The sequence below is a fragment of the Onychostoma macrolepis genome, chromosome 11 (genome assembly GCF_012432095.1).
Source record: "Onychostoma macrolepis isolate SWU-2019 chromosome 11, ASM1243209v1, whole genome shotgun sequence".
NCBI lineage: Eukaryota > Metazoa > Chordata > Actinopteri > Cypriniformes > Cyprinidae > Onychostoma > Onychostoma macrolepis.
Genome location: NC_081165.1, coordinates 1,327,363 through 1,342,607, shown reverse-complemented (window position 1 = coordinate 1,342,607; position 15,245 = coordinate 1,327,363). Strand labels below are relative to the sequence as shown.

General features: G+C 35.7%; 1 protein-coding gene across 1 annotated transcript; it reads right to left on the bottom strand.

The window, feature by feature from the left end:
- Positions 1 to 834: 834 nt before the first annotated feature.
- On the bottom strand, positions 835 to 14,518 carry si:ch211-236d3.4 (protein FAM107B). Its single transcript, XM_058792549.1, has 4 exons — positions 14,310 to 14,518; positions 8,524 to 8,755; positions 3,027 to 3,183; positions 835 to 2,829 (listed from the first exon to the last, which is right to left on the bottom strand). Exons 1-4 carry the CDS (start codon positions 14,386 to 14,388, stop codon positions 2,713 to 2,715), a joined length of 585 nt encoding a protein of 194 aa, XP_058648532.1. The 5' UTR covers positions 14,389 to 14,518; the 3' UTR covers positions 835 to 2,712.
- Positions 14,519 to 15,245: the final 727 nt, after the last annotated feature.

The window sequence follows — 15,245 nt, the reverse complement described above, 5'->3', positions numbered from 1 at the left end:
TATACTGGTTATATGATTGATTCAACACTCTATATGGTAGCCTATACAGCTAGTTGTCAAATGAGGACGTTGTCATGGGGGCTATATTTCAGCAAAGGTTTTTTATTTTATTTTTTTTTTATAGCTGCTGGACAAACATAAGAATACAAGAAAACCACAGAGGGATACATTAAGCCAGTCTTTTGAGCTATAAGGTATGTCATTGTTTTAAATGTTATAATTTTATACATGCATTAATTTATTATTTTCACTGGCCAGTGTGATATTTTTGTAAGCTATCTTTCACATTTTTGTTTTATGAATTGCTTTGTGTTTCATACCAGTTGTATTGCCTGTATTTTTATTAAATCCTGTAATAAGCAGTTTAATGGTCCATTTTGACAGCTTTCTCCATATGTGACAATATGCATTGCTATTTTGAAAACAAAACAAAACAAACAAACAAAAAAATTAAACAACAACAAAAATCACTTTATCACTTTTTCCTGGGCAAAAATAATGTCATGTTTTTTTTTTTTTTTAACTTACACCATCGTTCAATAGACTAGGCCAGTAAGATTATTCTTGTTCTTCTTATATATATATATATATATATATATATATATATATATATAGTGTTATGTATATATAATATTATTTATAATATATATATATATATTAGAAATTTATATTTTAATAATATTTTACACAAATAATAATTAACAATATAGACATCTTTCAAAAACATTTAAAAAATGTTTTTAGTTTACATATCATATTCAATAATTCAATTAGTAATCACATTTTAAATTAAAAACAAATCATGTAAATTATTCATAGCAAATGCATAGTGTGTTGGCGTGGTTTGTATTTACACCTGTAGCGTCTCCCTGAAACACTGTGTTCATGTTCAGGCTGTTGTGTTGCCAGTAGTTCAGGTGTGCCATTGTTCAGTTCAGGTTCGCAACTGCCTCACGTCAAACAATTTAGCCCTTGTTTACTAGAGCACAACAAATCGGATCCTGAAGATTCTTAGGGATTAAACAGATTAGAAGTGGATAGCGTGTTTTTGTGGACAAAGGGTCTTGTGATTCAGGGTATAGTGTTACCTGTCCCTCTAATTAAGAAGCTATCGAGAAGCTGGATGAAGGCGAGATGGAGACTTTCCATCAGTGGAAAAAAAAAACTCAGAGGTCCCATTAAAGTGAAACCGAGCATGATAACCCCAAACCAGGCCCTGTGACCTCCTGTATCATCACGCCACTTCACTTTTAGACCATCTACTTAAAATTCACAACACACACACATTATTCTCTACTGTTTCACTTTAGAAGTTTGTGACATTCCACAAACTGGGAAGTCTGGATGGCTGGCCCTGCAGACACAGAGCTGGCAGTATCTAAATAGCACAGGGCTAAACTTGATATCTTATTGTTAACTTGTTGGTGCATGTAGATGGATCAAATGATTTTCTTTGCATGTGTGTATTTTGCAAAAGCAAAATTTATTGTATTGGTATGAATGACATGAAGCATATGTACTTTTTCTTTATTGTGTAAGTTCTCTGTTTATAACAATCAAAAGCTCATGGCTAAAGCTACAACAAAAATGTAAGTAGCCAACTTTTATAGTTGTTTTATGATTTTGACTGCAACAACACGAGAATTAAATTAACATTAAACTAAAGTAACACATTGATTGTTGTATTATCCAATGGCTTCAGAAGTCAAAAAAGGCAGAAATTACATATTTAAATTTTACTTTGTGCTTTGAAAACCCAAACAATATAAAACTGTTTTAATAGGGAACATTTCATAAAGATATGACTATGAACAAAATTCTAAGCAACATATATTGGACCACAGTAACAGCCAGACTGCCTATCTTGTTGCATTATTTTAACAAAGGCACTGGAGTAAGCACAAACCTGAAACTTCCCTGTTTTTATACTGGTTTAACTCTATGATGTGTCAAATTAAGTGGTTAGCTTCGTAAAAGTGCATATCATTTTAGCCATCACTGCAGTGATGATCTGTGTTTAATGGAGTAAAATTAATTTTGTGTTCACACGTGCAAGGTTTTATACTGCAAATCAAGGGTCGATGAAAGCTGAAAATAATCATAGTTCTTATATTTTCATGTAAAAGTGACAAGTGCTGATTGTTAAGTGTAAGAAACGATGTCTAAAATTAGGCAATTAACAAATATTTGGCGGTTTTAATAAAAAACAATTTGCCTATAATACTGATACTGTTTGTCTAATTGCCGCCTTATACATGTTCTGCCTGTCATTTAGAGAGAGATAGTCTGTTTTTTTTTTCACTCTGAAACTAATCCCTGTACCTTCTTTTCACTTTTTCATCTAATGTGGCAGAACCAGAACATAGCTGTCCATCCATGCATACACACAAACTCATAAGCATCCTGAGCAGTTAATCTTTAACCCATCAAGTCTGACCCAGAGCAGGAAAAAACACTCTTTTTCTCTTTGCAGTCTCCTGAAACCTCTTAAGCATCAACCTCCTTATAATTTGAAGGTATAGCAGAGGTCCTTTGGGTCTTGTCCTTATCTCTGACCTCTCTGAGCCTCCTACAGAGAGAGGTGAGTGCATTGTTGGTGTGAGACAAGAAGTAGGGAAGCAGAGTCGTGTGGGTGGTGTTTAGGAGCTGCAGCAGCTCTCTATGTTACTGGCTGTGCACAAATACACATGGATCCAGTCTTTGTTTATGCCCCTACACCTCCTTCTCTCCAGAACTTGTAAACGATGTTCGTCTCAGGTTTTCCTTCACTTTTATGAATTCTGGAGCACTGCAGTTGCTGTCCTCCAATCCTGCTTGCTCCTTCTCCAGCTAGTACATAGAAAAACAGATATATACATTATGGTGCATATTTGGTTGCTGGTTTGCCAATAAATAGGCTATATGTAAGCATAATAAAATGTGTTTGCTTTGTTAGGACATCTAAGATACATGAAATAATAAAAGAGGATATTGACCCTCATTAGTCCAGGTCCATATCACACACTCAATGATTGTATGTTTTCTACCTCCTCTAGTTTCTGTTGTCTCTTGAGAAGCTCCTGTTCCAATGGAGAGATTTTCCTCCTGGCCTCCTCCTCCTGCTTTCTTTCTTTTATCATCTGCTCTCTCTTCCTTTGCTCCAACACACGTTGCAATTCTGGCTTGTTCTCCACACTAATACCTCTGAGTATAATAGAATAAAATAGGGGGTAAATAAATAAAAACATATAATTAGATTAGTATGAGGTAATTCGATTAGACAGAATGAAACAGAAAGAAAATGAAAACAAAACATTGAGAAATGAAAAAAAAAAAAAAAGAAAGAATAGAATAGAATAGAGAGAACAGAATACGTCACATCATTAGCTGAAGTAGTCCATCAGTCATCCAGCAGGTGGCAATATTGTCATGTTTAATATATATATATATATATATATATATATATATATATATATATATATATATATATATATATATATATATGAAGAGTTCCAATGCAAAAGCCTCTAAAAGCCATCATGGTCAAAAGTGAGATAACAATACTGAGTGAAAGCTCTTCACATATAGTATGTTTATCAAGTGCTTTCACTTCAAATGCGCTAAATCTCAGCCTCAGACTGGCCTGCAGTCCCCACGAAGGATATATATAGATATATATATACACATGTTTGTACCTAAAGGGTTCATTTTGGTACCTATTAGTATAAGGTATATATTAGTACCTAAAGTGTACATATTTGAACCTAATAAAAGGTACCGCCCCTCTGACAGCTTTTTTCCTTTATTTCTGAGAGTGTATATATATATATATATTAAAAATACTAAATGATGTTTATCTGAAAGTGTAACAATGCAAATATATTTCCTGTAAGGGGTAGGTTTAGGGTTAGGGTTGGGTAAGGGCCAAGGGGATAGAAAATGTCATTTGGTCAGTATAAAAGTAATAGAAGTCTATGGAAAGTCCCCACAATTGACAGAAACAAACATGTGTGTGTGTGTGTGTGTGCGTGTCTAGAAATATGTTATAGCCTGTAAAATTAGTGCTCAGTTTTTTTATGTAATGCAGAATATCCATTAGTTTCCTGTTGTTCTTATCTTTCAATGTTACAGCTTCCCATCTTAGCCATGGCTGAGGCACATCCCATTGATAATGGGCTCATTTTGACAGCCCAAGAATTGTGTGTTTGTTTGTCTAAGTGCAGTTTAACTGAATATATACGAGCCTTCCATCTATTACCAAAAGTGGATAAGCTCTCATGACTGTTCTCAAGGTGCCAAGCTCCTGCTAACACAAGTGATAATTATTAACTATAGTGCCAGGATTGACATATGCGTACACACACACACACACAGACAGAGACTGATAATTAAATTATGTGTGAGCTTGTTCTCTCCACAGGGAGGTGGTGCCACAGGTGCTGAGAGAAGGGAAAGGAAGTGTGTGTGGAGTTCAGCACATGTGGGAGTTCCAATTAGTATCCTTGCTAATTTAGATGGTGTCCTTCAAACTGAAGAGACAGCCAGACAACAACAAATAAACACAAGGGGCAGTTAATGAAGATAACAAGAGAGACATCAGCCCCCAAACAGCTCCTGAGAGCCCTCATAATAATAGCATGCTGCTCTTTAGTCCTATCTCAGCTCTCGGCTATGAATAGTCACTTGCTAAACCTTGTTCAGATCGTTGGCATCGATCCGTTCCTGAAATGATCCATAGATGGTGTCTTTTTTCCTATCATGGCTATCAGTGACATCTGAGACAAATTTGCCTCTCTCCCTTTAGCGTCTTCTTTTAGCATCACTTTCCTTGAGTGATGTCGTCTGTGTTTAGCGTAACTCTTCTAGTAAAGAGTTCTGCAACATCACTGGCACATAAAAAGCTTATCTTGAAAAGGCTTGATAAAAGAGGCACTGTTCTGAGAGTGACCTATTTCCTCCACCACCCTTGTGCCTACTGTGCCACCGTTGATGCCCACTGTTATATGTGTGCATGTGAGATCCACATCTCTTTTTCTCTCTTTTAATGTCTTCTACAGATTGACTGTCTTCCACAGGGTCTCTGAGCACCAAAGAGACACAAGTGCCAACAGTGACTAAAAGATACCCGCTTAATGGCTGACACGGCACTGTGCCAGTAAGCTCTCTGTGGCTTAAAGTGTTTTGTAGTGGTACAGAGGGCACACACTAACGAATGTACCCACACAAACAGTGTCTTCTTCTCTGTAATGAAAGCTTCTAATAAATAGGCCCTCCACTCATGCTGTCTGCGACTACATTGGTTTGTATTAGTCTCAGCACATGAGATAGCTGGAGTAATACTTGTAACTACATCAAGGTCAAGGTCAAGGATGTCTGGCAATCTTGCTCCTTGAGGGAAGTTCCATTCCTGGAGAGCCACAAATGCAGTTTCAGCCCTAATTAAACACATTAAAACCAGCTGTATAGTATAAGTTGTACAGTATAAAAACCATTAGAGTTAGAACTAAACTCCGGTAATGGCCCCGCAAGAACAGTATAGTCCTGCCATAAGGCGTCCTGTTTGTCATTTTAGGTTTTAGACGGGTGCTCATGAGAATCCCGTTATCTGCCCTCAATGCGCACTTCTGAGTGGCATTACATCATGAAAGCGTGGACTCAGAGGAAGACCACAGAGGGCATTTTGATGTATCTATGTACATGGAAATCATTAGGAAGAGACCAGTAGGCAAATTTGGCTAGGATGCAGATCAAGAGGCAACCTAGAAATTGACAGGATCCTGGTTTAGGCAAAAATATAGTGTGTTTTTACAATATTATGTCCTCATCACTACATGGGCCATTGGGACCCATACAAAGCACAGGCTGAGCACCCCTGCTGGCCCTTAGCTGAGAACAACAATTTGATATTACACAATTAACTCTATGTTGCAGTCTCTGTAATACATGTGCTGTAAGTCTCTTTGAATAAAGGTGTCTGCTAATTGACTTCTTACAGGTAAATGTGTTGTTCACAATGCTTACAGTTCAACCACTGTTGTAAATTTTGATAAACAGGATATGTTGATCCTGTAACAACATTCCTGTCAATCAATCAAGGCCTTGGAGTAAAGGTTAAGTTTAGAGATGGCACTAAAATTTGAATAACAATCGTACATCTTACTTTTCCCTCTAGTTCTGTGTATGTTTAACAGGACAAATATGTTGATCATGGAATCATGGTCACCACTCAAGTACTTTGATGTAAAAAAAATAAAATAAATCTCTCTCTCTCTCTCTCTCTATATATACCTACCTGGTCTCATGGCATTTACGTACCTGGGTGCACTTTTTAGCGTGACATGTAATACGTACCAATAAGTACATATCACTGCAGTTTCCAAAATAAATGAACACTTTCACACAAATTTACAGAGTTGCGATTAATAAAGCGTAATTTTCACACAATAACTTGAAGAATATCATGCTATGACTTCAAAACAATATTAATATGCTGGGAGATTTGAAAACTGATGCTTTTGAACGTTAGCATCGCACACATCGAGCTTCATATCTATGGGTTTTCATACATGACAAGATTATTCGGTAGCTCACGGTGTACGGAGATGGACTTAGGAGACGAGAGGCACTGATTCGAATCCTGTGAAACTACGGTTCGACAAAGCAGTTAAAATCTGTGTAAAAAGAAGTTCAAAAGACACAGTTGCATCAGCTAATACATTTTTATATCAGTTTTGCATTTGTTAACACTATCAGGTAGGTTTAGGGCTGGATTTGGTGTGACATAGCATAGAATACAGTCCAATTATCATTTGTCAGCTACCCATATACATATATATATATATATATATATATATATATATATATATAGATGTTTTTTTAACATCAAAGTAGCTGATAATATATTATATTAAATATAATATTTAAACACCACCTAATATGTCATCTCAAACTTACTAAATGTCTTTTCATGTATATGTCATTAGTACATTTATGTCTCTAAAAGTTTGCAGCAACAATGAATCATGTAAACAAACAAACAAACACATCAATAAATAAATAAACCCAAGTCTCCAAAGTACTGAATGGGAAAGCCTTCAGTTTCTCCTCAAGTCCCATGCTCTCATTGCTAGTACTTTGATTAGCATTGTTGCTTGGTAGCAGCACACCACAATGCCACCCCCTACTTCTGTAATACCAGTAAATGTGGTAAAGGTGAACACACTCTCTCTGTCTGAGCTGAGGGGTCTAAAGCCCTCAGGAGTGGGCAACAGAAGCCCCTTTATCCTTACCTCTCCCTCCATTCTTTCTTTCCTAGATACTTTAAGAGGTTTAAAATTTAAAGAATGCAAGGCTCAGCCAATAAATACCAATTAGAGATATAGTGTTCACATCCCGCTCGGGTCCTGCCTTGTGTTTTGACACAAGGGATATGAGCACTTATCTAAAGTGGCCAACAATAGAGTTTTACTGTTTATGCTGTTGATCCTGTGGCACAGAACTCAAGTATGCTCTTGAGTGCACTGTCATGTCCAGCAGTGAGATTTTATACAGAAACAGGTCTGTAGTCTACAGTTATTGGAGAGTAACTAACTACAACCATGTACACAATGTGGCTAAATATGGTATTCTTAATCTTGTTCTGTACACACAGATTTTGGTTATTCATTCAGGTGGCAACTGAATTCTACAACTCACAAACTATAAAGTATGTAGCCTAAAAGTAGTGTCACTTATTTATAGTGCAATAAAACATTTCATTGCATTGTAGTCTATCTTGAAAATTGTCTTACAATGTGAGAGTGAGCTGTGGCAAAATTCAAACACACTATCATCCCACTTAAGTACACATCGATTCATTTGATTATTTATTTGTTTTAAATTCATGTTGGAGTGATTGTATTTATTGTTGGAGTTGATTGCAAATGATGACATCCTCATAGTTCTTAGTGGGAACTTCTTTTAGTCCCTGAATATCTCAGTTGGGGACAAAAAAAATAAATAAATAAAATGTTTGATTTATCGTAGTGTATTATAATTGTGAATATTCATTTGATTATCTATATTGTATACATTTTGGAATAAAGCTAGCCATAAATATGTTGAATATGAATATGAAATTGTTTATCAAATCCATTTGATCCACTTACCAAAATCACCGGAATGCCTTCCATATCATAGTTACAATTTCAGAACTCTTAAGTAGGAACTTTCCAGGTAAATTTAAATGTCTTGCTGAGGAGCACAGAGATGATAACGTATGGCTCGGATTTGGTTAGGATAAAAATTTTGTTTACATCACCTACCCTTAGAAACATTTAAAGAAACGTTCCTCACTCTGAGTATTATTTTCCATTTAGCAGATGATTTACAGGGACTTGCATGTACTAAATTTACAGGAACATGAACAGGAAAACGCCAGTCAGTCTATTTGGACTCATTAGCAGATTGCAAAATATGATCACAGAAGCCATCATGGACAGTCTGCAATGGATTTGTCATCATTGCAAGATTATTTATGTACTGTGTGCTTGTGTATCCTCATACCGTTTATGGTTCATAAGCAGCTCCCGATGAAGCTCCTGGTGGCTTTTAGAGGCTTTCACTGGATTAATCAGCTTTTTAGGCTTGATGAGATCATCATCCCCTGTCATGTAATCAGGCTGAGGAGCATAACTGGCCAATGGGGGGATCTCACGATGAGGGTAACCAAATGGATCCCTGTCTGGGTTTTTCGGCTGATGAGGCTGTTCCCATTGGATATCTGCATATGCTGAGGCTGAGGACAGAGAGAAAACAATGTGAGAGGAAGGAAGTAGCTTTTTTTCCCTTTTGACTTCTTTTCACTGGGAGTAGAAAGGCAAAGAATGACGCAAAAGGAGAACATAATAAACAGCAGGAAGTGGGATGGTGCAGCATAAACAACCCACATCAGAGAACCAGCATTTACATTTACACTACTACATACAGCTCGTCTCTGCCAAGTTTAAATGGTTCCTTGTGAGCTGAAACAGGTTTCCTGAAGGTAGCAGGTGGACATGCAGAGTGTTTGTGTTCTTCTGGGTCTGGGTGTCTGCTGAGTCCAGCTATTTGAAGACTTTATTTATTTATGTTTTTTTTTTTTTTTAAGAAGAAATAACCTCTAATACACCGACAAAGTGTTGATGTACAATGACTGCATATTTCTGACCATAATGGATGATTTTAATATAATCATCTTATAGTATGTTCAGTACAACTGTTATATAGATATGTTTTGAGAAATGTGACCCTGGACCACAAAACCAGTCATAAGGGTCAATTTTTCGAAATTGAGATTTATACATCATCTGAAAGCTGAATAAATAAGCTTGCATTGATGTATGGTTTGTTAGGATAGGACAATATTTGGCCGACTATTCTGGAATCTGAGGGTGCAAAAAAAAAAAAAAAAAAATCTAAATATTGAGAAAATCGCCTTTAAAGTTGTCCAAATGAAGTTCTTAGCAAAGCATATTACTAATCAAAAATTAAGTTTTGATATATTTACAGAATACAAAATATATTCATGGAACATGATTTTTACTTAATATTCTAATGATTTTTGGCATAAAAGAAAAATCTATAATTTTGACCCATACAATGTATTTTTGGCTATTGCTACAAATATACCCCAGCGACTCCAGGGTCCAGGGTCACAAATAATTTATACTAAATTGTGTTTTTGTCACCCAGTGCAATTTAATAAAGAATACATCCAGTCTGTCACAAATCCTGTGCCTGCCCTTCTGTTCACTCACCACCAGAGACCGCCTGCTCACCACATAGACCCTCACATTACACAGACTGTTACATGTCACTCTGGACTACAGTTCCCATCATCCATTGCACTGATTACACACACACAGCTGTAACCAATGAGAGACGCTTTATGCCTTGGACTTCCTTGTTCTGATCGCCGAGTATTGTTTAGCGATAGCTACACTACGGAGCCAGTTCTACTGCCATAGTTTTGTTATAGTCTTGCCTTGCCTGTTTTCCCGTGTTCTGATTCTCGCCTGTGTATTTTGGATTTCCCCTTTCGTCTGGTCGTTCGGCCTCTGTTTGCTCCTGCCTGGACCCTTGCTTGTGTACGTGTGTTTACTGGACTGCTCTTGTGACTTGCCCTCTATATACCTGTTTGCCAGTTTTCGACCCTGCCTGTGTATGACCATGTCTATTAACAAAGCCCTGCAGATGGATCCGCATGTCTCATGTTCTGATCACTCCGTAACACGTCATTTTTCACCCCAAAATTCAAACAAAAGAAACAATATTTAGCTTAAAGGAAATTAGGCTTATTTTAAGTTGTTGCTATTTATTTCTTTATTAGTTTGTTTGTTTGTAATGACAATTAAGCATATTCTCATGAATATGATGATTTATTTATTTATTATTATTTATTTTTTTCAAATGATTATCCTGTAATTGTGAAATAGAGAGGTTATGGAATAGTACTGGTTCTGACACGTTTGTACTTCATCACCAATAAAGCACAAACTTGTATCCAGATCCATAATGCAAACCAGGTCATCATCATGGGTAGAGCCACTCCTCTAGGACAGATTAAAAGTGCAGTGATCTGTACTAAAGTGACAGCAGATCAGGTGTCATATGCACTGAAGCTTGCTTAGAACAATGCTATGCTTGGAGGAGGAACCAGAGACAGTCTCCACCATTCAATATTAAAAAAGCTGAGCTCAATTCTTAGCACTTCTCAATCTGAGTGCATGAGAAGAGGACAGGGCTGAAATGATGATGACGATGATGACAGGCAAGATGGTGAAGGGAATTCATGCATGTGAAAGTATTTGTAACCCAGGGTTTAGTATCATAGGTTAGCAAGTTCACAACACATTTCTGAGTTTTAATTAATGTGTGTGTGTGTGTACTTATATTCACCATGTAATGAGGACCAAATTTTCCCACAAGAATAGTAATACCAGTAAATTTTGACCTTGTGGTATTTTTTTTTTTTTTTTGGGTCCCCATGAAGAAACAAGTTTATATAAATACAAATTTAAAATCATTGTATATAAAAACCATTACTCCTATGGAATGAACCCATAAAACATGGAAACCAGTGTTTATGTTTGTTTATGTTTATACCCAAGAAACCACCTAGCAATATGCTGTTCAGCACAGTAACCCACAATACATTGTGGCAGTGAATTTTGTAGGGCCAAACATCACATTCAGAAAATCTAGGTTAAAATACAACTGTACTTAACATTGTTATTTTCCCTTTCCCTTGATGTGAATTTTGGCATATGAAAATGATATATTCATCAGAAAAATAAAGATCAAGTCCACAGACAAGGTGTTTATAAGGATAATGAATCCATGATCACTGGTTGGACAGAGATTGTGTTGTAACAAGCGGGTCAGACAGTTTACATATTGCCTTTTGAAGATATAAAATAATAAAATGTAATATAGAATATAAATATCTATATATATTTTGCTAAAAAAATAAAAAAATAACTATGTTCATTTAAAAACAAGTCTACATATCATAAGTGTGTCTCTGAAAATGAGAGTTAAGTATATGTGGACACCAGGGTTAAAGTGTTTATTTCATGTTTGTGTGTGCAAAGTCTCTTTTAGTAATGGCAAATGAATGTGTTACAATGTCTGCTTGATTTTAACTGAATAAACTGTGTGAGCATGTAGCCAACATGAATATTATGTGAAAGGAGAGTGTTGCATCATAGTTATGAAATACAAAAGATTTTGTGTGCTAGTTCAGAGTTTACAGATAGAATTCAATATGAGATAAAAGTACTTATAAATACACAATACACACAAGTGCCACAGTACATGTTGTATTGCTACACAATCTGGCGATCTGGAAGACTGTCCTTGATCTCATTGATTAGAGATCAGTAACATGGTGAAGAGCAGCAGAGGGTGGACTGTGTCTGCTCTGAAAGTGAATATCCTTCTATTATGGGCATAATGTATTTATCAACATCCCCCACAAACCCAGGAGTTACACAGACAGGGAAGTCATGGGTTTCTGCCGATCAGATCTGAGCCCATTTCTAAGAATTACAGATGATAAGCAGTGAGGTTAATTAGATTTGTTTGGTGTCTGTTTGTGTGGGGCTACAGCAGGTGTTTCCTTAGCATAACTGAAAGTGATTCAGTAGGCCTATAAATACAAAAATATGCTAATATGCTTTTATGGACAAGATATGTTAACCCTCACAAGAAAGTACAGAACTATGCTTCAATGATGGTATCAGATGGTAATACGACACTTCAGTATGACATTTTGACATATAATGGGCCTAAAAATATAGTTTATGCATATGTAAAGTTGTCCTAAAAAGGAAGTGATACTTAAGTCACATTCAAAATATCAGAATTGCACTGCTTTATATTTCAAAACATCAAAAGAAGTGACAAATAAATGATGCTCTCAGAACTTTTCTTTGATTTTTACTTGAATTATGAAGCCCTCTCTGCTTCTCATTGAAAAATATATATATTTCATCATATTTTCTATGCACATTTTCCACTAATGGTGAAAAAAAAAAAAAAAGTTGTTTTGAAACGCATTTGTATTATTTTAGATTTTAAAAGTAACACAATTTCAAAATTAAATTGAAATCCAAATTAAAATTGAAATGTGTTTCATTAAATAAATAAATGGCACCTTTTTTTAAAGGGAAAACTAAAGCATTCTAACTTCATATTAGGTAGGACAGTTTAAATTCCTCTGCATCACTCAATTGTCCCATTGACTACCAGGTATTCAGCATTAGAAAGACCATTTTTGTTTATACAAAAATCCTCTGTTATATAAGAAGTTTGTTCCCAGAATGGATTGTATACAAACAGAATGCTGACAGTTGTCATGGCGATATCAGCATTCTCAGAGGATGCCCTGGGATCCCATTCTCCCATGGGTGTGTGTGTGTGTGTGTGTGTATGTGTGGAGTGCAGTGCTATTTCCCATAATCCCCAATGAATGCTGGCCCTTGGCAAGCCATAAAATTTAGGCACAGCTCTCAGACAAGGAATTTGCATTATAAAGGTGCCCAGCAAGAAGCAAAGAAGCAGTCTCTACGGGCAATAACACAATATAACCTATTTCAAGCATCTAAATGTAGTCTGGACGGATAAATAAAAAGAGTTTTTAACATGCAGTTTTGTAACTCTGTGTAACTAGGATCATCCTGTGCTAGCTAGCTATTTATTCATTTATTTGATTTATTTGCAATTTTACTCATATTAGATGAATAAAATAGAATAGAATAGAATAGTATAGAATAGAATAGAAAATCAAGACTACAGACTTGAAAGGATAGTTTGCTTAAAAAAAAAAAAAAAGAATGTAATTTTTATTTAATTCCAATCCTGCATGCTTTTCTTTATTATGCAGAACACTTACATCTTAAACATTTTTCAGAAAATCTTTTATGTTCCACAGAAGAAGAATTTGAATGAAAAAGTTTGATTTCAAGTAAAATATGACATAATATTATTTTCTGGTGACTTTAAGATTTAATTCATGAAGAAACTGCTTAATAGACTTCCAAGATATGTTGGTGAAAGGCGTGTTTGTTTAAAAGCTGGGCATTCAGAGATGGATGATTTAAGATAACTGTTCAAATACACAGAGTTTATTGGTGTCGATCATAGTCAGGCAGAAATACATTGTGGACCTTGTGCTTTTCGGCTAAAGCAAACACACAGCAAGATACTGCTGGTAAAACATTACAAAAAACAAAATTGTGAAAGATGATCCTGCTTGTCACTAATGTAAGGATTGATTTATCCTATGATACTGACACCTAAAACTTGCTACATCTTTATCACCAGTCAACAAAAGCACATAACGTAAATGACAAATGGTGTCTTTCTAATGACTACCAAAGAGTTTTTGGTGTCTGTTGCCTCACTTCACAGCAAAACACCATGAGTAACAAGTTGGGCACTATGCCCAGAGCAAGCATGGTTCCCTGTTTCTCATTGAACTGATTTGTTCAAGTGTCTTTTGTGTCATTCTTTTGCCTTCTTAGTTTGTCTTGTATTTGCTACAGTAACTTCTTCTCAAAAAACATTATACACCTGTAATTACTATACTGTCACTGATTTATTACATTGTAATAATACAATTTGCACTACTGGAACTGTAACTTGTTTAAATAAAATGTAAACAAATATATCCTATGATTAGAGTGAACATGTTCTTAACATTGATATTCTAATAATACTATTGAATCTGGTAAAGTTTCACTGCATAACACGGCATCATTATATCAGCATCCTGTAATCTCAGCCACAGTCTGTTGATTCTGTCTTACCTGACTTAACAAGCACATCTCTGGGTCTGCTGGGCTGGCCCTCAGGAGGATAAAAACTGTGTTCAACTCTCTGGTCCATTCTGCTGTTTCCTGTGTTTGCGTGTGTGTGTGTGTAAGATATCCTACATGTTTATGTGAGGGCCGTTTCTCCTGAGTTTCTGCTGTTCTTCACCCACATGCCTCCTCTCTCACAGTGTAAACAGTCATGTGACCACTGGGCATCAAAGCCACACCCCTCCTGCTCCTCCCAACTTTATTTTTCACATACACACTCTCTCTCTTTCTCAGGAGTCTGATAGGATTAGTGGAGGGCTTAATCCCTCTCTTTTGCTCTTCTGCTAAATCTCACATTAACCATTAGACGACCAAGAAGATTTCATCCTTCACAAATTCATACACTGAGCAATTTAAAATAAATACACATGCCGAGAATCATTTTGTGGTGACACATTGTTCATGTTTACATTAAATATTACATACTGTATACAATAAAACAACATCTCTAGACATGATCATCAGGTCAGGCTCATCTGAAATTGTTTATCCGCAGAATTATAATTTTTTTTTTTCTCTGGAAATAGGGCTTCTATGGGTATTTGTTGGTTACATAAGACAAGAATAACACTATGGCATGAACAAAATTATATATAATGGTATGCGGAACTTCATATTAGCAGTGTAACAATATTTAAAAATGGAGTTATGTATTTTATTTTTTATTTTTTTGCCATAAAGAGTTACTACATAGTAAATCAGTAAATCTGATTTATTTTATTTAATTTTTCTTTGCAAAATGTAAATATATAATCAACAAGCTCTTATATAATGTTGGATATGTATATAAGTATGTCCAACTATATCTGCATAGGTACAGTATACTTATGTAGGTAGGGCGATACTATATACTATATAGCATATCTCAACAGCTTGATTGCT